The 26,003-nt window shown below is 44.3% G+C and overlaps 1 protein-coding gene and 1 long non-coding RNA gene across 2 annotated transcripts in view; both read left to right on the top strand.

Moving 5' to 3' along the window:
* cops4 (COP9 signalosome subunit 4) overlaps window positions 1-24,394 on the top strand; it is a 53,693-nt gene extending 29,299 nt beyond the window's left edge. Inside the window, exons 9-10 of the mRNA XM_033024947.1 lie at window positions 19,267-19,351; window positions 23,673-24,394. Of these exons, the coding sequence (XP_032880838.1) occupies window positions 19,267-19,351; window positions 23,673-23,806 (219 nt within the window). The 3' untranslated portion in view covers window positions 23,807-24,394. The remainder of the gene's footprint in view (window positions 1-19,266; window positions 19,352-23,672) is intronic.
* On the top strand, window positions 685-11,827 carry LOC116975629. The gene is made up of 3 exons (XR_004412684.1): window positions 685-800; window positions 6,814-6,821; window positions 11,811-11,827. It is a non-coding gene; the product is annotated as an uncharacterized LOC116975629 (long non-coding RNA).
* Window positions 24,395-26,003: the final 1,609 nt, after the last annotated feature.

Below are 26,003 nucleotides of genomic sequence, written 5' to 3'. Positions count from 1 at the left end.
TTTTCCAGGGCAGGGGTGACCTGTATAAAAGGGACGGGTTGAACTTAAACTGGAGGGGGACCAACATCCTAGCGGGAGGTTTGCTAATGCTACACAGGAGGGTTTAAACTAGTTTGACAGGGGGGGGGGTAGGTTCTCGTGCAGGGCAGAGGCACGTAAGAGGCTGGAAGTTGGTATGGAGGGTGGTGTGGGAAAGGTTAGCGGACAGAATAAGCAAGTGAAAGGCAGAGAGCGAGGAAGAAGGGTTGGTTTAAACTGCACGTATTTTAACGCAAGCTCTGGTGAGTGATGAAATTCAGTCCCTTGCGAGGAGTGACATAGGGACTGACGATGTAGAGTCGCTGTGGACAGGATTGAGGAATTGTAAAGGTAAGAAGACACAAATGAGTGTTATCCACATGCCCCCAAACAGTATCCTGGATATAGGGTGCAAGTTGCAGCAGGAGTTAAAATTGGCATATAACAAAGGTAATGCTATTGTGGTTATGGGAGATTTCAATATGCAGGTAGACTGGGTAAATCAGGTTGGTTCTGGACTTTCTGAACATCCAAGAAAGGAAGTTTGTTGCGTGCCTCCGAGATGGATTCTTAGAGCAGCTTGTACTGGAGCCTACCAGAGAGAAGGCAATTCTGGATTTAGTATTGTCTAATGTACCAGATTTAATAAGGGAACTCAAGGTAAAGGAACCGCCAGGAAGTAGTGACCATAATATGATACGTTTTAATCTGCAATTTGAGAGGGAGAAGGTTAAATCAGAAGTGTCAGTGATGCAGTTGAACAATGGCGACCATGAAGGCATGTGAGGGGCTGGCCAAGGTCGACTGGAAAAGAATCCTAGCAGGAATGACAGTGGAACAGCAATGCAGGCATTTCTGGGCATAATCCAGAAGATGCAGGATCATTTCATTCCAAAGGAGAGGAAGAAAGATTCTAAGGGGAGTAAGAGGCAACTGTGGCTGACAAGGGAAGTTATGGATGGAATAAAACTAAAAGAAAAGGTGCATAACATAGCAAAGAGCAGCGGGAAGCCAGAGGATTGGGAAACTTTCAAAAGGACAACAGAAGGTAACAAAAAGAGCAATACAGGGTGAAAAGATGAAGTACGAGGGTAAGCTTGCCAAGAATATAAAGGATAGTAAAAGCTTCTTTAGCTTTGTTAAGAGAAAAAGATTGGTAAAGACAAACGTGGGACCTTTGAAGGCAGAAACAGGTGAAATTATTATGTGGAACAAGGAAATGGCAGAGAGTTGAACAGGTGTTTTGTTTGTGTCTTCCTTAGTGAAGATAGAACCAATCTCCCAGATGTACTAGAGGACAGAGGATCTAGGGAGACAGAGGAACTGATATAAATTTGCATTAGGTGAGAAATAGTATTGGGTAGACTGATGATACTGAAGGCTGATAAATCCACAGGGCCTGATGGTCTGCATCCTCACTTTGACTTTGTCCCTTACCATCTGGACGCCCGCAGCAACGGCTGTGGAGGGTGGAGGTCCCGACCACGGGGGAAAATGGAGGAGGACTGGCCAAGCTCTGCCTTCCACCACAGTGATGAATGCTGTGGTGGATGTTTGTGTAAATTTTTTATTGTGGTTGTGTTCTTTATTATTGTACCGCTGCTGGCAACCCAAATACCACCGACCTTGGTTGTGTGGCAATTAAATTATTTCAATTACTTCAATCCCAGGGTACTTAAGGAGGTGGCTCTAGAAATCGTTGGATGCATTGGTGATCATTTTCCAATATTCTATAGATTCAGGATCAGTTCCTGTGGATTGGAGGGTAGCTAACGTTGTCCCACTTTTGCATGAAAGGAGCGAGAGAGAAAATAGGGAATTATAGACTAGTTAGCCTGACATCGGTGGTGGGTAAGATGCTGGAGTCAATTATTAAAGATGTAATAATGGCACATTTGGATAGCAATAAAAGGATTGGTCCATGTCAGCATGGATTTATGAAGGTGAAATCCTGCTTGACTAATCTTCTGGAATTTTTTGTGGATGTGACAAGTAAAATGGATGAAGGAGAGGCAGTGGATGTGGTGTATCTGGACTTTCAGAAAGCCTTTGATAAGGTCCCACAGGAGATTAGTGGGCAAAATTAGATCACATGGTATTGGGGTTAGGGTATTGACATGGATAGAGAATTGGTTGGCAGACAGGAAACAAACAGTAGGAATAAACGGGTCCCTGTCAGAGTGGCAGGCAGTGGCCAGTGGAGTGCCGCAAAGCTCGGTGCTGGGGCCGCATCTATTCACAATATATATTAATGATTTAGATCATGGGACTAAAAGTAACACTAGCAAATTTGCAGATGACACAAAGCTGGGTGGCAGTGTGAACTGCAATGAGGATGCTAGGAGGTTGCAGGGTGACTTGGACAGGATGAGTGGGTGGGCAGATGCATGTTTGATGCAGTATAATGTCGATAAATGTGAGGCTATCCACTTTGGTGGCAAGAACAAGGAGCCAGATTATTATCTCAATGGTGTCAGATTAGGAAAAAGGGAAGTGCAACGAGATCTGGGTGTTCTTGTGCACCAGTCACTGAAAGTAAACATGCAGGTACAGCAGGCAGTGAAGAAAGCTAATGGCATGTCGGCCTTCATAACAAGAGGATTTGAGTATAGGAGTAAAGAGGTCCTTCTGCAGTTGTATGGGGCCCTGGTGAGACCACATCTGGTGTATTATGTGCAGTTTTGGTCTCCTAATTTGAGAAAAGACATCCTTGCTATTGAGGCAGTGCAGCGTAGGGTCACGAGGTTAATCCCCGGGATGGCAGGACTGTCAATATGAGGAAAGATTGGAAAGACTGGGCTTGTATTCACTGGAATTCAGAAGGATGAGAGGGGATCTGATAGAAACATATAAAATTATAAAATGACTGGACATGCTAGATGCAGGAAAAATGTTCCCAATGTTGGGCGAGTCCAGAACTAGGGGCCACAGTCTAAGAATAAAGGGGAGGCCATTTAAAACTGAGATGAGAAAAAAAAAATTCACCCAGAGAGTTGTGAATTTGTGGAATTCTTTTCCACAGAAGGCAGTAGAGGCCAATTCACTGGATGAATTTAAAAGAGAGTTAGATAGAGCTCCTGGGGCTAGCGGAATCAAGGGGAGAAGGCAGGCACGGGTTACTGATTGTGAATGATCAGCCATGATCACAATGAATGGTGGTGCTGGCTCGAAGGGCCAGATGGCCTCCTCCTGCACCTATTTTCTATGTTTCTATGGGCCTAACAGATAAGGCAGATGAGTTTAGGGCATGGATAGGTCAAGCGACTGGGACGTTGTAGCCATGACTGAAACCTGGTTAAGCGATGGGCAGGACTGGCAGTTCAATGTTCTGGGGTACAGGAGCTTCAGGAGAGACAGGGGTGAGGGAAAGATAGGAGGGGGAGGGAGGGGGGGTTGGGGGGGGGGGGGTGCATTGTTGGTTAAGGAGGATGTCACGGCTGTGTTCAGAGGTGACATTACGGACGGTTCGTCTAGTGAGGCTATATGGGTGGAGCTGAGGAACAAGAAAAGGATGATCACTTTGTTCGGGGTGTACTACAGACCCCCGAATAGTCAATGGGAATTAGAAGAACAAATGTGCCGGGAGGTTGCAGACATCTGCCGGTCAAATAAGGTTGTTGCAGTTGGGGATTTTAACTTTCCCAATATAGACTGGGAAAATCATAGCGTGAAGGGTTTACATGGGGTGCAATTCGTCAAAAGTGTTCAGGAGAGTTTTCTTGAGCAGTATGTGGAGACCCCCCACACGTGAGAGGGCAACGCTGGATCTAGTATTGGGAAATTGGGAAGGGCAAGTTAATGAAGTGTGTGTGTGGAGGCGCCTTTTGGAACCAGTTCGATTAGGTTTAAGATAGTTATGGAAAGGGATGGAGAGAGTCCACGTGTTTAAATGCTCAACTGGGGTAAGGCCAACTTTGAGGGTATGCGGGAAGGTCTCGCTCAAGTTGACTGGAGCAAGTTATTTGAGGGGAAAGAAATATCGGCCAAGTGGGATGTTTTTAAAAGAGTGCTGAAGAAAGCTCAGGATGTGTACGTCCTGAGGAGTGAAGGGGAAAACAGGCAAACATAAGAAAGCTTGGCTGACGAGGGAAATTGAGACATTAGTCAAAAAGAAGGATGCATGGATGCAAGGGACAGGTATCAGCAGCTGGGATCATATGCATCCCTGGAGGCATTTCGGGAACTTAAGAGTAAACTAAAAAAGGAAATCAGAAGGGTAAAAAGGGGCTAGGAGATAGCTCTGGCGGGTAGCATTAAGGACAATCCCAAAAGATTTTATAAGTACAGAAGGGGGAAAAGGTTAACTAGCGAGAGAGTGGGACCTGTCAGGAATCAAAGCGGTCACCTCTGCAGCGCCACAGATGGGCAAGGTATTAAATGAGTATTTCTTCTCTGTATTCTAGGAAAAGAAGAGGAGGACAATAGTAATAGGGGACTCTATAGTTAGGGGGTCGAATAGGCGATTCTGTGGACGCAGTCAGGAGACCCGGATGGTAGTTTGCCTCCCTGGTGCCAGGGTCAGGGATGTGTCTGAACGTGTCCAAGATATCCTGAAATGGGAGGGAGAGGAGCCTGAGGTCGTGGTACATAAAGGTACCAACGATTATAGGTAGAAAAAGAAAAGAGGTCCTGAAAGGAGAATTTAAGGAGTTAGGAAGAGAGTTAAGGAGAAGGACCGCAAAGGTAACAATCTCAGGATTACTGCCTGTGCCACGCGACAGTGAGAGTAGGAATGGAGCGAGGTGGAGGATAAATGCGTGGCTGAGGGACTGGTGCAGTGGGTATGGATTCAAGTTTCTGGATCATTGGGACCTCTTTTGGGGAAGGTGTGACCTGTACAGAAAGGACGGGTTGCACTTGAACCTGAGGGGGACCAATATCCTGGTGGGGAGATTTGCAAAGGCTACTGGGGAGACTTTAAACTAGAACAGTTGGGGGGAGGGACTCAAATAGGGAAAGCTAGCAGTCAGTGTGTGAGGCAGGAGGCAGAGAAGGGTAGCACTCGGACCTAAAATGTAGGGGAGAAAGAAGAAAAAGATAATAAACAGAGAATAAGAGGGGGTGGGTTTCTTAAATGTGTATATTTTAATGCTAGTAGCATTGTAAGAAAGGTGGATGAGCTTAGAGCCTAGATTGATACCTGGAAGTATGATGTTGTGGCAATCAGTGAAACATGGTTGCAGGAGGGCTGTGATTGGAAACTAAATATTCCAGGATTTCGTTGCTTCAGGTGATAGAATTGGAGGGGCAAGAGGTGGAGGTGTTGCATTGCTTGTCAGGGAAGATATTACAGCAGTGCTTTGACAGGATAGATTAGAGGGCTTGGCTAGGGAGGCTATTTGGGTGGAACTGAGAAATGGGAAAGGGGTAGCAACACTTATAGGGGTGTATTATAGACCGCCAAATGGGGAGCGAGAATTGGAAGAGCAAATATGTAAGGAGATCGCAGATATTAGTAGTAAGCACAATGTAGTGATTGTGGGAGATTTCAATTTTCCATACGTAGACTGGGAAACACATTCTGTAAATGGGCTGGATGGTTTGGAGTTTGTAAAATGTGTGCAGGATAGTTTTTTGCAGCAATACATAGAGGTGCCTACTAGAGAAGGATGAGACCGGTCAGGTGGCAGAGGTATGTGTTGGGGAACAGCTCGGGTCCAGTGATCACAATACCATTAGTTTCAATATAATTATGGACAGGGTCAGAACTGGACCTAGGGTTGAGATTTTTGATTGGAGAAAGGCTAACTTTGAGGAGATGCGAAAGGATTTAAAAGGAGTGAATTGGGACATTTTGTTTTATGGGAAAGATGTGGAAGAGAAATGGAGGACATTTAAAGGTGAAATTTTAAGAGTACAGAATCTTTATGTCCCTGTTCGGTTGAAAGGAAATAGTAAAAATTGGAAAGAGCCATGGTTTTCAAGGGAAATTGGACACTTGGTTCGGAAAAAGAGAGATCTACAAATAATTATAGGCAGCATGGAGCAAATGAGGTGCTTGAGGAGTATAAAGAATGTAAAAAGAATCTTAAGAAAGAAATTAGAAAAGCTAAAAGAAGATATGAGGTTGCTTAGGCAAGTAAGGTGAAAGTAAATCCAAAGGGTTTCTACAGCTATATTAATAGCAAAAGGATAACGAGGGATAAAATTGGTCCATTAGAGAGTCAGAGTGGACAGCTATCTGCAGAGCCAAAAGAGATGGGGGAGATATTGAACAATTTATTTTCTTCGGTATTCACCAAGGAGAAGGATATTGAATTATGTGAGGTAAGGGAAACAAGTAGAGTAGCTATGGAAACTATGAGATTCAAAGAAGAGGAAGTACTGACACTTTTGAAAAATATAAAAGTGGATAAGTCTCCAGGTCCGGACAGGATATTCCCTAGGACATTGAGGGAAGTTAGTGTAGAAATATCAGGGGCTATGACAGGAATATTTCAAATGTCATTAGAAACGGGAATAGTGCCGGAGGATTGGCGTACTGCGCATGTTGTTCCATTGTTTAAAAAGGGTTCTAAGAGTAAACCTAGCAATTATAGACCTGTTAGTTTGACGTCAGTGGTGGGCAAATTAATGGAAAGGATACTTAGAGATAATATATATAAGCATCTGGATAAACAGGGTCTGATTAGGAACAGTCAACATGGATTTGTGCCTGGAAGGTCATGTTTGACTAATCTTGAATTTTTTGAAGAGGTTACTCGGGAAATTGATGAGGCTAAAGCAGTGGATGTTGTCTATATGGACTTCAGTAAGGCCTTTGACAAGGTTCCTCATGGAAGGTTGGTTAAGAAGGTTCAATTGTTGGGTATTAATGGTGGAGTAACAAGATGGATTCAAAAGTGGCTGAATGGGAGATGCCAGAGAGTAATGGTGGATGGCTGTTTGTCAGGTTGGAGGCCAGTGACTAGTGGGGTGCCACAGGGATCTGTGTTGGGTCCACTGTTGTTTGTCATGTACATCAATGATCTGGATGATGGTGGTAAATTGGATTAGTAAGTATGCAGATGATACTAAGATAGGTGGTGTTGTGGATAATGAAGTAGATTTTCAAAGTCTACAGAGAGATTCAGACAGATGGAGTTTAATGCTGATAGGTGTGAGGTGCTACATCTTGGCAGGACAAATCAAAATAGGACGTACATAGAAACATAGAAACATAGAAAGTAGGTGCGAGAGTAGACCACCAGGTCCGTCGAGCCCGCACCGCCATTCGCTCATGGCTGAACACTAAACAGACACACTTACCCACAAACAGTAGACACAAGACACAGAACACAAGACACTACCCTCCCCTTCATACCGCTATCACCCCTCTCCACCCCAAGAACCGCGTGATCTCCTGGGGGAGGCAAAAAACCGGATAAAAACCCAGGTCCAATTCGGGAAAAAAAATCCGGGAAATTCCTCTCCGACCCCAATCCAGGCGATCGACACTTGTCCAGGAGATCACTCAGGTCTTACTATACTAACCATACCTAGGTCCATATCCCTGCCCTCTCCCCGTAGCCCCTTATCCCCTCGGCAGCTAAAAAACCATCTATTCTAGACTTAAATATATTTAACGTTTCTGCTTCCACTGCTCCCTGGGGCAGTGAATTCCATAAATTAACCACCCTCTTGGTGAAGAAGTTCTTCCTCATCTCAGTTTTAAAAGAGCCCCCCCTTATTCTGCAACTATGTCCCCTAGTTCTAGTTTCCCCGATCATTGGGAACATCCTCGGTGCATCCACCCGATCAAGGCCCCTCACGATCTTATATGTTTCAATGAGATCGCCTCTCATTCTCCTAAACTCCAAAGAGTAGAGCTCCAGCTTACTTAACCTTTCCTCATATGTCAATCCCCTCATTGCAGGAATTAATCTTGTAAACCTTCGCTGCACTGCCTCCAGGGCTAGTACATCCTTCCTTAAGTATGGTAAATGGTAGTGATTTGAGGAATGCAGTTGAACAGAGGGATCTAGGAATAAGTGTGCACAGTTCCCTGAAGGTGGAATCTCATGTAGACAGGGTGGTAAAGAAAGCTTTTGGTGTGCTGGCCTTTATAAATCAGAGCATTGAGTATAGAAGTTGGGATGTAATGTTAAAATTGTACAAGGCATTGGTGAGGCCAATTCTGGAGTATGGTGTACAATTTTGGTCGCCTAATTATAGGAAGGATGTCAACAAAATAGAGAGAGTACAGAGGAGATTTACTAGAATGTTGCCTGGGTTTCAGCAACTAAGTTACAGAGAAAAGTTGAACAAGTTAGGTCTTTATTCTTTGGAGCGCAGAAGGTTAAGGGGGAACTTGATAGAGGTCTTTAAAATGATGAGAGGGATAGACAGAGTTGATGTGGATAAGTTTTTCCCACTGAGAGTAGGAAAGATTCAAACAAGAGGACATGACTTGAGAATTAAGGGACAGAAGTTTAGGGGTAACATGAGGGGGAACTTATTTACTCAGAGAGTGGTAGCTGTGTGGAATGAGCTTCCAGTGGAGGTGGTGGAGACAGGTTCGATTTTATCATTTAAAAATAAATTGGATAGTTATATGGACGGGAAAGGAATGGAGGGTTATGGTCTGTGCAGGTAGATGGGACTAGAGGAGAATAAGTGTTCGGCACGGACTAGAAGGGCCGAGATGGCCTGTTTCCATGCTGTAATTGTTATATGGTTATTTACCAAGGAGAAAGGCAGTAGGATGGAGGAAATTGGAGCAGTCACTGGAAGTGTTTTGAGAGCAGTCGGGGATATCGCCGAATAAGTACTGAAGGTACTGTTGTGTTTGAAGATAGACAAATCTCCAGGGCCTGATCAGATATATTCGAGGACATTGTGGGAAACTAGAGTGGAAATTGCAGAAGCCCTGGTTGAAATTTACAAGTCGTCCTTTAATTTACTGCTGGGTGGCAAATGTTGTGCCTCTTTTCAAGAAGGGCTGCAGGGAATATGCTAGGAACTTTAGGCCGGTGAGCTTAACATCTGTAGTTAGTAAGTTATTGGTGAGTATTCTGAGGGATAGGATATACAGGCATTTGGATGGGCAAGGGCTGATTCGCGATAGTCAGCATGGTTTTGTACATGGAAGGTCGTGTCTCACAAATCTGATTTTGATTTTTTTGAAGACATCACCAAAAAGGTTGATGAGGGCAAAGCTGTAGATGTAGTATACATGGATTTCATTAAGGCATTCGACAAGGTTCCGCATGGTAGGCTGCTCTGCAAAGTTAGATCGTATGGGATCCAAGAGATAGCTGAATGGATAGCAAATTGGCTCCATGGAAGGTGTAAGGTTGCTTCTCGGACTGGAGGCCTGTGACTAGTGGCGTGCCTCAGGGTTCAGTGCTGGGCCCGTTACTGTTTGTCATCTACATCAATGATTTGGATGAGAACATAAAGAACAAAATTAACCAGTTTGCTGATGATACAAAAGTGAGTGGTTATGCAGATAGTAAAGATGGTTATGAAAGATTGCAGCAGGATCTGGATCGATTGGTCAGGTGGGCGGAGGAAAATTTTGATGGAGTTAGATACAGAAAAGTGTGGTGTTGCATTTTGGGAAGTTGAACAAAGGCAGGACCTACACAGTAAATGGTGGGTCTCTGGGTAGTGTTGTAGAGCAGAGGGATCTAGGAGTACAGGTGCATGGTTCCTTGAAGGTCGTGTCGCAGGTGGATAAGGTGGTCAAAAAGGCTTTTGGCACTTTGGCCTTCATCAGTCAGTATTGAGTATAGAAGTTGGGAGGTTATCTGCAGTTGTATAAGACGTTGGTGAAACAGCATTTCCTGTGCCCTCCATAATGTTTGGGACAAAGACCCATCATTTATTTATTTGCCTCTGTACTTCACAATTTAAGATTTGGAACAGAAAAAAAATCACATGAGATTAAAATGCACATTGTTAGGTTTTAATCAATGCCATTTTTATACATTTTGGTTTCACCATGTAGAAATTACAGAAGTGTATATACTTATACATAGCCCCCCCCCCCCCCCCCCCCCCCCCCCCCTCACACATTTCAGGGCATCATAATGTTTGGGACACAGCAATGTCATGTAAATGAAACTAGTCATGTTTAGTATTTTGTTGCATATCCTTTGCATGCAATGACTGCTTGAAGTCTGCAATTCATGAACATCACCAGTTGCTGGGTGTCTTCTCTGGTGATGTTCTGCCAGGCCTGTATTGCAGCCATCTTTAGCTTATGCTTGTTTTGGGGGCTAGTCCCCTTCAGTTTTCTCTTCAGCATATAAAAGGCAGGCTAAATTGGGTTCAGATCCGGTGATAGACTTGGCTACTCAAGAATTGACCATTTTTTAGCTTTGAAAAACTCCTTTGGTGCTTTAGCAGTATGTTTGGGATCATTGTCTTGCTGTAGAATGAACCGCAGGCAATGAGTTTTGAGGCATTTGTTTGAACTTGAGCAGATAGGTTGTGTCTATACACTTCAGAATTCATTATGCTACTACCATCAGCTATACATTATGCTACTACCATCAGCAGCCATACATGCCCAGCCCATAACACCCCCACCACCGTGTTTCACAGACGTGGTAGTATGCTTTGGATGTTGGGGAATTCCGTCTCTCCTCCATAGTTTGCTGTTGCCATCACTCTGATATAAGTTAATCTTCGTCTCATCTGTCCACAAGACCTTTTTCCAAAACTGTGGTTGCTCTTTTAAGTACTTGGCAAACCGTAACCTGGCCATCCTATTTTTGTGGCTAACCTGTGGTTTGTATCTTGCAGTGTAGCCTCTTGTATTTCTGTTCATGAAGTCTTCTGCAGACAGTGGTCATTAACAAATCCACACCTGACTCCTGAAGAGTGTTACTGATCTGTCAGACAGGTGTTTGGGGATTTTTCTTTATTATAGAGATAATTCTTCTGTCAGCAGTTGTGGAGGTCTTCCTTGGCCTGCCAGTCCCTTTGCGATTAGTAAGCTCACCAGTGCTCTCTTTCTTCTTAATGATGTTCCAAACAATTGATTTTGGTAAGCCGAAGGTTTGGCTGGTGTCTCTAACAATTTTATTCTTGTTTCTCAGACTCACAATGGCTTGTTTTACTTTCATTGGTACAAATTTGGTCCTCGTGTTAATAAACAGTAATAAAAGTTTCCAAAGGTGATGGAAAGACTGGAGGAAAGACGAGGTGCTGAATGCTCACTTATACCTGCATGAAGGAGGCAATTAAACACACCTGAGCAATTACAAACACCTGCGAAGCCGTGTGTCCCAAACATTATGGTGCCCTGAAATGGGGGGACAATGTATAAACATAGCTGTAATTTCTACATGGTGAAACCAAAATGTATAAAAATGGCCTTTATTGAAATCTGACAATCTGCACTTTAACCACATATGATTTTTTTCTATTACAAATCTAAAATTGTGTAATACAGAAGCAAATAAATATATGATGGGTCCTTGTCCCAAACATTATGGAGGGCACTGTAGAATATTGTGCTCAGTTCTGGGCACCATGTTATAGGTAAGATATTGTCAAGCTTGAAAGGGTTCAGAAAAGATTTACAAGGATGTTGCCAGGACTAGAGGCTGTGAGCTATTGGGCGAGGTTGAGTAAGCTGGGTCTCTATTCCATGGGACGTAGGAGGGTGAGGGGAGATCTTATAGAGGTATACAAAATCATGAGAGGGATAGATTGGGTAGATGCACAGAGTCTTTGGCCCAGAGTTGGGGAATTGAGGACCAGAAGACATAGGTTCAAGGTGAAGGGGAAAAGATTTAATAGGAATCCAAGGGGTAACTTTTTCACATAAATGGTGGTGGGTGTATGGAACAAGCTGCCAGAGGAGGTAGTTGAGGCTGGAACTATCCCATCGTTTAAGAAACAGTTAGACAGGTACATGGATAGGACAGGTTTGGAGGGATATGGACAAAACGCAGGCAAGTGGGACTAATGTAGCGGGGACATTGTTGGCCAGTGTGGGCGAGTTGGGACGAAGGGCCTCTTTCCACACTGTATATGTGACTATGAGTATAATTAGGCCATTTGGCCCATCAAGTCTACTCCCACCATTCAGTCATGGCTGATGTATCTCTCCCTCCTAACTCCATTCTCCTGCTTTCTCACCATAACATCTGTCTACGCTTGGTCTCGCCAAAGTAAAATAGGTCACATCGGGACTTTATGCAGTAGATGAAGTTAAAGGGCGTGCATGTGATTCTCTGTCTCACCTGGATGGACTGCTGGGGTCCCTGGATAGAGGCGAGGGAAGAGGTATAGGGACAGGTCTTGCATCTCATGTGGTTATAGGGGAAAGTATCTGGGGAGGGGGTGATTTGGGTGGGAATGGATGGGTGAACCAAGGAATTGCAGAGAGAGCAGTCTCAGTTAAATGCGGAAGGAGTAGGGATGGTGGGATGTAACCAGTGGTGGGATGATGTTGGCGGTGACAGAAATGTCGGTGGATGGTGTGTTGGATGCAGAGGCTGGTGGGGTATAAGGTGAAGACCAGGGGAACTCTATCCTTGTTCTGTTTGTGGGGATGGGGAGCAAAAGCAGAACTATAGGATATAGAGGAGACTAGAGTGAGGGATCCATCTGTGACAGCAGGGGGGAAGCTAGAAATTGAAAGTTAGCGTGTGAGATGTCTTGGATATAGTTCGGCAAAGATTGGAGAAGGGGATAGGATGGAATCAAGGTATTTGGAGTTGAGCTCGGTGGGGCAGAAGGAGGCAGAGACTATGGGTCTGCGGGAACGTTGAGTTTGGAGGCTGTGGAGGGGAGATTGCTTGTGGTGATGTGATCCGCAGCAGTCTGGGAGATGAGGGTCTGTAAGGTCATGGTCAAGGGGTAGGTATGAGGTGTCTGAGAGCTGTCAGTATGGTAGAGGTCAGCCTCCCTGACTACAATGGCACCTCCCTTATTGACATTGTCGGGATTGTTGCTGTGTGATCGAAGGGCTGTGTGCTCAGAGGGGTGAAATTGGAGTGGGTAAGGGAAGTAGAAAAGTCAAGACCGTTGATGTCACGCCAGCAGTTGGAAATAAATAGGTCCAAAAAGGGTAGAAGGCCAGCAGAGGTAGTCCATGACAAGGAGGAATGATGGGAACGTGAGAAAGGGTCATCACTGGGCGGCGAAAACAACAACAGATAAAGGCCTGGAGGTGGAGGCAACAGAAGAGCTGAACATCACGGCAGGATCAGAACTCATTGATGTGGGCGTAGGGGTATGTAGATAAGTACTCTGCTGAGTGAAGCCTGACAGTTCTGCATCAGCAGGAGGTCGGGGGTATGGTGAAAGAGGTGATCCATGAGGAGGAGGAGTTATGGGGTCTGGGGAATTCACTATCGCCGCTGGAATTTCCCTGTGTCCGCTGCACCTGCTCCCAAGTTGAGGTTTTCCAATCCGGAACCTTGGAGATGTCCTCTTTAGTAAACGTGGTTCCTCCGTGCTGTCATAGACAGACCCCTCACCTGCGTCTCCTGTGTCCTGTAGTTCTGCTCTCGCTCCTCTTCCCCCAGAATGATAGAGATCCCTGGATCCTCACCTTTCACCCCTCTCGCCTCCGCGTTCAACACATCATCTTCCCTCATACTTTCCCACCCAAACAACCCCATCCCCAGGTACTGTCCTCTGCAAACACAGGAGATGATTCACGTCCCGATACCTTCTCCAGCACCTCCATCCAGGGTCCCCAGCGGTCCTTCCAGGTGAAACATAGGATCACATGCACCTCCTCTAACCTTGCCTACTGCATCCAGTGATCCCCATGTGATTTCCTGTATGTTGGTGACCACTTCACTGAAAACATGTGCTTGGTCCACCAAGGCCTACTGGATCTCATTTGCCATCCATTGTCACTGCTAGAATGAGACCACACGCAAAGAGGAAGAACGGCACCTCGTATTCCATTTGAGTAGCTTCCAACCCAATGAACATTGAATTTCCGATTTTAGGTAACTACAACCCTCCTTTCCCCCCCCCCCCCCCCCCACACTTTCTCGCCTGTGACCCACCAGGACATCTGCCGATTTCTCCCCACACATCTTAATTCCTTCCTCTAGCTTCACAATTCACTGCTTCAATTTTTTTTGTCTCACATTTTCTGTCTTTTCATCTCTGGCTTTTGCCCAACTATCTATCTATCAAACACACCTCTCGCCCGTATCCATTGATCACTTGCCAGGATTTGTCCTTCGCCTCCTCTCTTCCAACTCTCTCCCACCCGTCCCCTCCTCACAATCAGTCTGAAGAAGGGTCCCGACCCAAAACGTCACCTATCCATGTTCTCCAGTCATGCTGCCTGACCCACTGAGTTATTCAAGCACTTTGTGTCTTTTTTTGTAAAGCAGCATCTGCAGTACCTTGTTTCTACCTAATATTTACCTCATGCCCGAAATCAGGAATTTTGTTTATCATGAGTCAAGATATCATTCTTGATTTTGTCCATATCTTTCAATTTATCATATCTGCTGTATTTCACTGGATCCACATTTATAATTGTCTAATTAAACCTGCATCTGTCGTTTATTTCCCCTTCCATCTCCAGAGCCATGTTCACAATGTTAACCTTTTATTTTGTTATCTTAGTGTCATTATAAGCTTTGAGATACTTACTGATATCTTTCTAGATAATTTTGATTATGTTTTTATTACATTTGCTGACATTATCTTAGAAATGAAAGTGATTAGACACAGAGCCCTCAATGTGACTGATATCAATGGTAGAAGCTGGCAACAAACTCGAGGTCTGCTGACAGAAAGTCCAGCAAAGTTTCCACTTTTATTGCAAACACGTTGTGTGCGGCACCTCAGTAAATAAGATAATACGATACATCACAATGCCTCTTCTTCATGGGATAATCCATATAGATCAGTCTGCGGGCCAAAAAACAGAAATATGCATTACACCAAAATTGATGTTTTCGTCAATCTGCATCTTCAGGGTTGGTTGAATCCTATAAAGTGATGAAGGAAATGAAATGTTGGTATGACATAGGTTGGGGAACTATAGTCTCGAGCTTGTACCTGACTTTTCCGTGCATATTGCATTTCGGCATAAGGGAATTATACTGTACTATTCTGACAAAATCAATAAGCTTTTAGTAATTTCATACTTAATAAACCATGTGTTGTCTGAAATGAATTTTTGAGAGTATTTTGCTCCGCTGCTGGTTTGTGCTATATTTTTATAACTCAAATGCAATATTATGACCATATTTATTTGTTAATTGTGAGCCAGCAATAGCAATAGGATGGTAAGCAGGAATATGAAAGGATTTTGATGGCTGTGAAAGTTTTCCAGATCAGACTAATTACAGGTTAGTTCCTGATATGTTTTTTCTGATTTACAAGTTATAGGAGTAGAATTAGGCCATTCGGCCCATCGAGTCTACTCTGCTGTGTTTTTTATTTTCAAGTTGCAAAAGTCTTCATGTGTGGATGTGACATTTTCTGAGAGCCATTTTGATGTCCTCAGGAATTCTGGGCATACTGGTTTCTCCCTGACCCAAGTGCATTGGTAGGCATTCCTGTGTAATATGACATTCTTGGATGAATGAGCACCGCGCACACAGACAATGACAAGCTGATGAAGAAGCAAGGATTTCAGCAAGAAGCTGGTTCTAACTTAAATGTTTGGGGAGCAACTCTGATACCTGAATTCACCAGCATCCTCAGTGAACTCACAGAAGTCTGTCACTTCCACAGCCAAGATCAGGGCAGGAACTGCACTTCATGAAATAACATTAAATTTCAGTTTCCTTTGCCTGGAGCAGTCAGAGAACATGCAGGTTCACTTTCACTTGGTGCTTCCTTCATCGGATGGATTGAATGCACACTGTTTTATGCGACTTTACATGACAACTCTAATTACTGGAATTGAAATGGATCTTTCCCCTGGGATGCTTTAATGTTAATCACATGTAGCACATATCAGCGCATAGCGCATTTCATAGCAAAAGGATTTGAGTATAGGAGCAGGGAGGTTCTGCTGCAGTTGTACAGGGTCTTGGTGAGACCACACCTGGAGTATTGCGTACAGTTTTGGTCTCCAAATTTGAGGAAGGAAATTATTGCCATAGAGGGAGTGCAGAGAAGGTTCACCAGACTGATTCCTGGGATGTCAGGACTTTCTTATGAAGAAAGACTGGATAGACTCGGATTGTACTCGCTAGAATTTAGGAGATTGAGGGGGGATCTTATAGAAACTTACAAAATTCTTAAGGGGTTGGACAGGCTAGATGCAGGAAGATTGTTCCCGATGTTGGGGAAGTCCAGGACAAGGGGTCACAGCTTAAGGATAGAGGGGAAATCCTTTAGAACCGAGATGAGAAGAACATTTTTCACGCAGAGAGTGGTGAATCTCTGGAACTCTCTGCCACAGAAGGTAGTTGAGGCCAGTTCATTGGCTATATTTAAGAGGGAGTTAGATGTGGCCCTTGTGGCTAGAGGGATCAGGGGGCATGGAGAGAAGGCAGGTACGGGATACTGAGTTGGATGATCAGCCATGATCATATTGAATGGCTCGAAGTGCCGAATGGCCTACTCCTGCACCTATTTTCTATGTTTCTATCAGTAAAAGCATACTGTGGTATTCATGCTAACTTCATTTTGCATCAGCATGCTGTATGAACAATATTTGAACCAACATAGAAAATCAATAGAAGACTACCAAGTGACAATGGTGATGATAATATAGGGTGTGTGATCCTTGTGTGTAGGCCACAAGCAGGTACAGACTAAGATTATTGTGCTCGGATACAAAGTGTACAGGGATAAACCACTGACATTGTGATAGGACACTTCTGCTGCCAGAGTCACCATAGAGAAGTCCCAGAGTACTCAGTGGTGTCAGAGTTGTGGTAATTTGCTGTTCGTCCCCAACATCATGATCCAAGAGCTCTTGCTTTCCATTTTACACATTGACATAAAAAAAAGACACTTATAAAGAATTGAAATATGGCTTCCAAATTTTAATGTTTGTGCGAAAGGCAGATATTTATATTAGTTAGGGTTTTAGTACAAGGACACCTGGCATCATCATTACTTTTGACAGAAACTTACTTCATATGAAATGTTTTCTGATATTTGCCTAGCATTAATTTTTTGATTAATCAGTTTGTAATTAACAAAATTGACATTGTACTATTTTCAGCACTGAAACAATCTCAATGTCAGTAAGACAAAAGAGCTAGTTCGACACAAAACACTGGAGTAAGTCAACGGGACAGGCAGCATCTCTGGAGAAAAGGAATGGATGACGTTTCAGGTCATTCAACAGAAAGTGTTCCATATGATTTTAGGCCAACGCAGGGCGATATGTAGTTAAACCAGGGATTAATCAACCAGATTTCTCTGAATGTGAAACAGCAGTTGTTGAGCATAAAAGATGCGCTCATGTCACCGCATTCATTTCATGTATTATCTTTTATGCATCCCTTATTTTGTCTGAAGTTGGCTGGAAGTGAAAAGGTGCAGGTCAAAGGTTTCAAAGGTCTTTTATTGTCACGTGTACCAATTAAGGTACAGTGATATGCAAATTATCATACAACCATACTTTAAAAGAAGACACGCAACTACATAAAAGTTAACATAAACATCCACCACAGTGGATTCCCTACATTCCTCACCGTGATGGAAGGCAATAAAGTCTTAATCTTCTTCCCTCGTTTTTCTCCCGCGGTTGGGGCAGTTGATCGGGGTGATCGAAGCTTCGGCAGCCAGCGGTCGAAGCCCCCTCGTCGGGGCGGTCGAAGCTCCTGTGGCTTGGAGTTCCCGAAGTCGGTCTCTGACCACAGACCACGGGCTCCACGATATTAAAGTCCGCAGTGGAGCTCTGAGGTCGATCCCTGGCAAAGGAATCGCGGGCTCCGTGATGATCAAGAAGACATGTTCGTTCATCAGAGTATAGAAGTTATCTTTCACACAGAGGGTGGTGGGTTTATAGAACAGGCTGCCAGAGGACGTGGTTGAGGCAGGACATTTAGACAGGTACATAGATAGAAGTTTGGAGGTTGTGGAGTTGGGGTTAACACCAGATTCAGCAATGAACACATCACCACTTGCAGTGTAGTGAACTCACCGGATATATTTTATTTACAGTAGTAAGGAAGTCCAGGGCTTCATGGGGGCAAGTCCCTCGCTGTCAGGGCACATAGGCAGTGGCACTCTCGGGCTTATCCCAACAGCTCAGTCCTGGTATTGAAGGAGGAGGTGTGATGATCTCAGGTTTCTCCCTGTAGTTCACCTTTGCCCCTCGAGAAGGTGCTGGCAGTCTCAGGTTTATCCTGGCGGCTCAGTCTTTGCCTCTGTGTGGGTGCAGTCCCTCATTGTATGTAGGCAAGAAGAGGCACTGGCCACTCAGTCTTAGCCTCAGTAGAGGTGCCGGCTCTTTAGGGCTTCTTCCCAGCAGCTCAGCTTGTCCACACGGTGGCTCAGTCTTACTTGAATCTACAACAGGGGAACACGGGTAGCACCACACTTTCTCTCCCTTCCCTCTGGCTGGACTGCCTGGGTTTAAAAGGGAGTAGGCTGACAGGTTCAGGTGCCCAATCTATTGTCTATTAATTGGACCTAGCTGCTAGCAATGATGCTGTAGATTGGCCTCTCCTGGACTGTCAGCCAGTGAAAGGGTTCAAAGTGACACCCAGGGGAGGGGATGCTGTCCTGAGGGGTATGGGCCACACATGGGCAGGTGGGGCAGGGTAGATGGGGCATCTTGGCTGGCTTGGGCAAGTTGGGCCAAAATGCCTGTTTCATTGCTGTTTGACTATTGACTCCTATTTATCATTGATTGCATAACATCTGAAATTGTCTATAGTGGGAGACTTGCTTCATTATAATTATTATATTTATCAGTATCTAACATTATAACACCTTTGCTCTCATCGAGTCATACCATATGGAAACAGGCCCTTCAGCCCAACTTGCTTCTTAACACGGAGTGTTAGGCATTTTGATTTCATTATTTGAACATCTGGGCTTCTGCTAACAAGATGAGGAGGAGCAATTAATTTTTGGACCAGGGAATCTTAGTTTTCTCTAGGTCGACCATTTGTGAACTTTGCCAAGTACAAAGCAAGTGACAAAATGCACAAAATTCTCTATCATATTTGTTTAATTATAGATGATTAAATGTGAAAATGTTATATTTCTTCTCTGTCACTTGGGTATTCCAAAGTGTTAATTAGTTATTTACTTGGCATGCCAACTTCTTCTCGGGTGTTGATTTGTAATGTTTTTCCTCTATCTGTGAATGTTGAAAAGATGATTTAATTGCTTTTGTACTTTCTCCACTAGGCAGAGAAAATTGCATCGCAGATGATCACTGAAGGGCGAATGAATGGATTTATTGATCAAATTGATGGAATTGTTCACTTTGAAAGTAAGTGTGCCTCCAAACTGAAAATGTTAAGTCTTTCTACTGTTCATGTTTTTATAATTCTGTGCAATGAAGAAGTGAGATCTTGTGACAGTCTGAAGAAGGGTTTCGGCCCGAAACGTCGCCTATTTCCTTCGCTCCATAGATGCTGCTGCACCCGCTGAGTTTCCCCAGCAATTTTGTGTACCCCCAGTAAATTAATACATCACTTTGGGACTCAGAAATGTTTCATTGGCATAATCATGTAGTCAAATATGTTTTAAATGGTGAGAGGCTGAAAGGTGTTGGTGACAATAGCAATCTGGATGCCTTTCTGCACAAATCACTAAAAATTAACAAGCAGGTATCCTTAACTGCAAGGATATTTGATTGCAAGAATGAAGACATCTTGCTTCAATTATATCGAGTGCTGATGTGACTGCACTTAGAATATTGTGTACAAGTCTGCGGTCATCCTGCCTAAGGAAGGATATATTGCCAATAGAGGGAATCCAATAAAGGGTCACCTTTAAATAAAGGGAACGTTTATCATATGGGGAAAAGCAGGGTAAGTATACACTCTTTGAGTTTAAGAAAAAATGAGATCTCATTAAAGCATTGGATATTCTTTCTAAGCTTGATTGTAGATGTGGGATTCATGGTTCTCCTGGCCAGGGTATCTAGGTTACCATCTAAAAATAGGAGGTTGCCCAGGCAGGACGAAGATGGAAAGAAATGTCTTCATTCTGAGTGGTGAATCTTAGGAATTTTCCATTCAAGAAGATAGTGAAAGCTTATTCATAGAGTGATATAGTGTGGATACAGGCCCTTTGGCCCAACTTGCCCACACCGCAAACGTGTCCCAGCTATACTAGTCCCACCTGCCTGTGCTTGGTCCATATCCCTCCAAACCTGTCCTATCCATGTACCTGTCTCTTAAACTGTTTCTTAAACATTGGGATAGTCCCAGCCTCAACTACTTCATCTGGCAGCTTGTTCCATACACCCACCACCCTTTGAACCTATGTCCTCTGGTCCTTGATTCCCCTACTCTGGGCAAGAGACTGTGCATCTATATGATCTATTCCTCTCATGATTTTGTACACCTTTATAAGGATCACCCCTCATCCTCCTGCGCTCCAAGGAATAGAGACCCAGCCTACTCAACCTCTCCCTATAGCTCACACCCTCTAGTCCTGGCAACATCCTTGTAAATCTTCTCTGAACCCTTTCAAGCTTGACAATATCTTTCCTATAACATGGTGTCCAGAACTGAACACATTATTCTAAATGCGGTCTCACCAACGTCTTATACAACTGCAACATGAGTCACTGAATATATTTGAGAGTGATTGAAAGGGGAATCAAGAATTAAAGGACATAGCTTTAAGTAAGGGGGGAATGATTCAGTGAGAACCTGAGGAGCAACTTTTTTTACACTGAGGGTGGTGGGTGTATGGAGCAAGCTGCCAGAGGAGGTAGTTGAGGTAGGCGCAATAACAACATTTAAAAGATATTTGGAAACGTACATGGATTGGAAATGTTTGAAGGAATGTGGGCCAAATGGGACTGGCAATTAGGTATCTTGGTCGACACGGACCAATGAGGCCGAAGGGCTGGTTTCTGTGCTGTATGACTGGGGGCTATTCGGAGATGAAGAGAATCAATGACTATGTGGTTAGTGTAAGAAAGAGGCACAGAGAGAAATAACCTGTCATGGAGCAGGCTTAAAGGGCCCAATGGATTATTGGTTCTATTTATATTCGTGCATTCTAAACCAACAGATGAGTTGAGTTTAGTTTATTATCATAAGGAGCTGATCGTGGACTTTAGGAGGGCACATCATCCGAGGACGTACACACCATTGAGGATAAATGGGGATCCTGTGGATAGGGTGAGCTGTTTTAAATATCTGAGAGTCCACATCTCTGAGGATATGACATGGACATCACACGCCGCAGCACTTGTGAGTAAGGCAAGGCAGCGCCTTTACCACCTCAGGCAATTTGAGGAAATTTAGAGTGTCTCCGAGGATCCTCCAGTGCTTCTACTCAGCGGCTGTGGAAAGCATCTTGTCCGGAAATATTACCATCTGGTTTGGGAATTGCTCTGCCCAGGACAAGAAGTCTCTACAGAGAGACCAAACACACTATGGGAACTTCACTCGCCCCCCTGCAGGAACTATACATCAGGAGGTGCAACTCCAGAGCCAATAAAATCATGGGAGACCCCTTCCACCCATGCAACGGACTGTTCCAGCTGCTACGGTCAGGCAAACGCCTCCATTGCCATGCTGTGAGAACGGAGAGGTTGAGAAGGAGTTTCTTCCCAGAGGCCATTCGGACTGTAAACTCCTATCTCACCATGGACTAACTTTACTGAACGTTTTTCCTTCCAATATTTAATATGTAAAAGAATATGTGTGTGTTTATGATTGTGTTTATAGTTTGTTTGGTTGTTTGTTTGTCTTTTTACACAAAGTCCGCGAGCATTGCCACTTTCATTTCACTGCACATCTCGTATGTGTATGTGACGAATAAACTTGACTTGACTTGACATGTACCAAGGCATAGTGAAAAGCTTTTGGTGCGTGTTAACCAAGTCAGCGGAAAGACGATCGAGCCGTCTACAGTGTACAGATACACGATAAAGTGAATAACGTGAATAATAACATTTAGTGCAATATAAAGTCTAGTAAAATCTGATCGTAGATAGTCGGAGGGTCTCCAATGAGGTAGATAACAGCTCAAGACTGATCTTTAGTTGTTGGTAGGATGGTTCAGTTGCTTGATAGCTGGAAGGAAACTGTTTCTGAACCTGGACCTGTGCGTTTTCACACTTCTGTACAACTTGCCTGATGAGAGAGGGGGTACACAAAATTGCTGGAGGAACTCAGCGGGTGCAGCAGCATCTATGGAGCGAAGGAAATAGGCGACGTTTCGGGCCGAAACCCTTCTTCAGACTGATGGGGGGTGGGGAAAGAAAGAAGGAAAAAGGGAGGAGGAGGAGCCCGAGGGCGGGCGGATGGGAGGGTGGGAGGAGACAGCTAGAGGGTGAAGGAAGGGGAGGGGACAGCACAGGCTAGCCAAATTGGGGGAATTCAATGTTGATGACATAAGGGCGCAAGGACCCCAATATGAGGTGCTGTTCCTCCAATTTCCGCTGTTGCTCACTCTGGCAATGGAGGAGACCCAGGACAGAGAGGTCGGATTGGGAATGGGAGGGGGAGTTGAAGTGCTGAGCCACCGGGAGGTCAGGTAGGTTAAGGCGGACTGAGCGGAGGTGTTCGGCGAAACGGTCACCCAACCTACGCTTGGTCTCACCGATGTAAATTAGCTGACATCTAGAGCAGCGGATGCAGTAGATGAGGTTGGAGGAGATACAGGTGAACCTTTGTCGCACCTGGAACGACTGTTTGGGACCTTGAATGGAGTCGAGGGGGGAGGTGAAGGGACAGGTGTTGCATTTCTTGCGGTTGCAACGGAAAGTGCCCGGGGAGGGGGTGGTGAGGGAGGGAAGGGAAGAATTGACGAGGGAGTTGCGGAGGGAGCGGTCTTTGCGGAAGGCAGACATGGGGGGAGATGGGAAGATGTGGCGAGTGGTGGGGTCACGTTGGAGGTGGCGGAAATGGCGGAGGATTATGTGTTGTATTTGCCGGCTGGTGGGGTGAAAGGTGAGGACCAGAGGGACTCTGCCCTTGTTGCGTGTGCGGGGATGGGGAGAGAGAGCAGTGTTACGGGGTATGGATGAGACCCTGGTGTGAGCCTCATCTATGGTGGCGGAGGGGAATCCCCGTTCCCTGAAGAACGAGGACATTTCCGATGCCCTGGTATGAAATGTCTCATCCTGGGAACAGATGCGGCGTAGGCGGAGGAATTGGGAGTAGGGGATGGAGTCTTTACAGGGGGCAGGGTGGGAAGACGTGTAGTCCAGATAGCCATGTGAGTCAGTGGGTTTGTAATGTATGTCGGTCAGGAGTCTGTCCCCTGCGATGGAGATGGTGAGGTCAAGGAATGGTAGGGAAGTGTCGGAAATCGTCCAGGTGTATTGGAGTGCCGGATGGAAGTTGGTGGTGAAGTGGATGAAGTCAGTCAGTTGTGTGTGGGTGCAGGAGGTGGCACCAAAGCAGTCGTCAATGTAGCGGAGGTAGAGGTCGGGGATGGGGCCCTGGTACGCATCGAACAAGGATTGTTCAACGTACCCGACAAAGAGGCAGGCGTAGCTGGGGCCCATGCGTGTGCCCATGAGAGAGGGGAGTAGACGGAGTGGCCGGGGTGCTACATTGGTTATTTATTTCTGTTATTGGAATACTTGCAAGACTGATACATTTATCTTACTCTTCCAGCTCGTGAAGCTTTGCCCACATGGGACAAACAGATCCAGTCCCTTTGTTTCCAAGTAAACAATCTCCTGGAGAAGATCAGCCAGGCTGCCCCTGAGTGGACGGCACAGGCAATGGAAGCTCAGATGTCACAGTAGCATCCTGAACCATATGTATGGAATTGCAGCCACCATCATAATTCAGTTGCAACCCTCCCCTCCATATTTAAAAGATCGAATCTCATATTTCCAGAACTTATTTTGCAATTGAGGTTATTTGAAGTCTGTCTTTTTTTTGCAGAATAGGAAGTTAATTTTCATTGTTTCTGCATTGCACGTTGCAATATTTTCTTCAATAATCCTGGATCCATTCATAGAGGTTATCTATGAATGCAGCAATTCAGATTTGTTCAGTGAATTTGGTTGCTCTTTATTGAATTCAATTCGCTATAAAGTCTGGTTTAATTGAGAAACTGCAGAACTTCATTGTGACCCTTTATCGAAGGAAGCCAATCCAGATTGTTTGGGAATTGTTTGCCGAAGTCAGAAGACAACTACAGATTGGACCTGCACTATCACAAAAGTTGTTATTCAAGAAAATAAACTCTTCCCAAAGTATGGACTGTATTACTTTGAGAATGTCCTCTTTTCCACTTAATTAACTGTTTATTAAATAATAACTTTGCTATAACATAACTATTTGTGGTTTACAGATTTCCTTTTTCAAAATAAATATAATCAAAGGTTGATTTTGGTTTTCATGATGAGTGATGCTCATATTTGTGATTGGAATGTTTACATATTAGTTGTACTAACAACTACTTTGTAAGGTTTTATTTACGTTAGGTGGCAATGGCGCCTGAGTAAAGAGACCTTACTGTTCTAAACATCAGAAAGACGACGACTTCGTGCCACTTTCTGCACCAACAAGTTGTAAACGTTTCTGTGAAGCGGATAATCTAGTGAATAACAGATTCAATTACCATTTTATTTACAACCTTGCTCGGTGTCACATTAACAGTACATTTTATAATTGAGTCAAGAGTGTTTAATTGTCATATGTTCTGAACATGGAACAATGACATTCTACTTACAGTAGCATAACAGGTCGGAAAGCACAGTACTCATAGATAAAATAAGAAACCTAAAAATGTTCAATAAACTAAAAATAGCCCCAATTATTAGTGCAATACAAAAGCCTGAAGTCCCTAGTGCAACCATGACAGCTTAAGTTAAGTTGGTGTTTGCAGTGTTCAAGAGCCTGATGGTTGTTGGGAAGAAGCTGTTCTTGAACCTGGAGGTCATGGGTTTAAGACTCTTATATACCTTCTTTCTAATGGCAGGAGTGAAATGAGAGCATGGCCAGGATAGTGTGGGTCTTTGTGTTACTTTCTTGAAACAAACGATTATGATCCAATTTTGCAGATGATAAGTTAACGCTAATTATCCACAGGTTTGGTATATGATTCAATTTGTGGAGCTCCACAGGTAGTAATAGCACCATCTCTGGGTCATCTCAGTAAATAATTTAAGTACTTTTAGTTATAAACAAATCTTTTTTTTTTTAACGTGTCGTTTATGCAAGGGACCAGCTGATTTGTCTTGGGGACTGTACATGGTTAGTCAAAAGTCATTTCAGCTTTTCAGGCCAATATGGATTCTGATGAACATAGAGGAAGTGGGAAGACTGGTGTGCTTGCAGAAGGAACCGGGGAAGAAGGCTATACTGAGGGAAATAATTTCAGAGCAGCAAGGAGTAGAGTGAGGTTATAAAATATGCTGATGTCTGGAGAAGCAGGATCATGGAATATGTGGGGCAATGGTGCTATGTTAGGAAATAGAGGCAGAGAGAGGGAAAAATAAAAGTTTACGCAGTGCGTATTGTGATGGGTGTAGTATCAGTTGGGGGAGGGGGAGCAGGGGTGTAGTATCAGTTGGAGGGGGAAGATAGATTATTGTATATGAATTGACAGCTAGAACACAGGCCTCTGGGTAGTGTAGAGCAGAGGGATCTAGGAGTACCGGTGCATGGTTCCTTGAAGGTCAAGTCGCAGATAGATAAGGTGGTCAAAAAGGCTTTTGGCACTTTGGCCTTCATCAGTCAGAGTATTGAGCATAGAAGTTGTGAGGTCATGTTGCAGTTGTATAAGACGTTGGTGACACCGCATCTAGAATATTGTGTTCAGTTCTGGGCACCATGTTATAGGAAAGGTATTGTCAAGCTTGAAAAGTTTCAGAAAAGATTTACGAGGATGTTGCCAGGACTAGAGGGTGTGAGCTATAGGGAGAGGTTGAGTAGGCTGGGTCTCTATTCCATGGAGCGCAGGAGGATGAGGGGTAATCTTATAGAGGTGTA

This window comes from Amblyraja radiata, chromosome 1 (genome assembly GCF_010909765.2).
Source record: "Amblyraja radiata isolate CabotCenter1 chromosome 1, sAmbRad1.1.pri, whole genome shotgun sequence".
NCBI classification, from domain to species: Eukaryota; Metazoa; Chordata; class Chondrichthyes; order Rajiformes; family Rajidae; genus Amblyraja; species Amblyraja radiata.
Note: the sequence above shows the minus strand (reverse complement) of the source record. Positions and strands in the feature narration are given on the sequence as shown.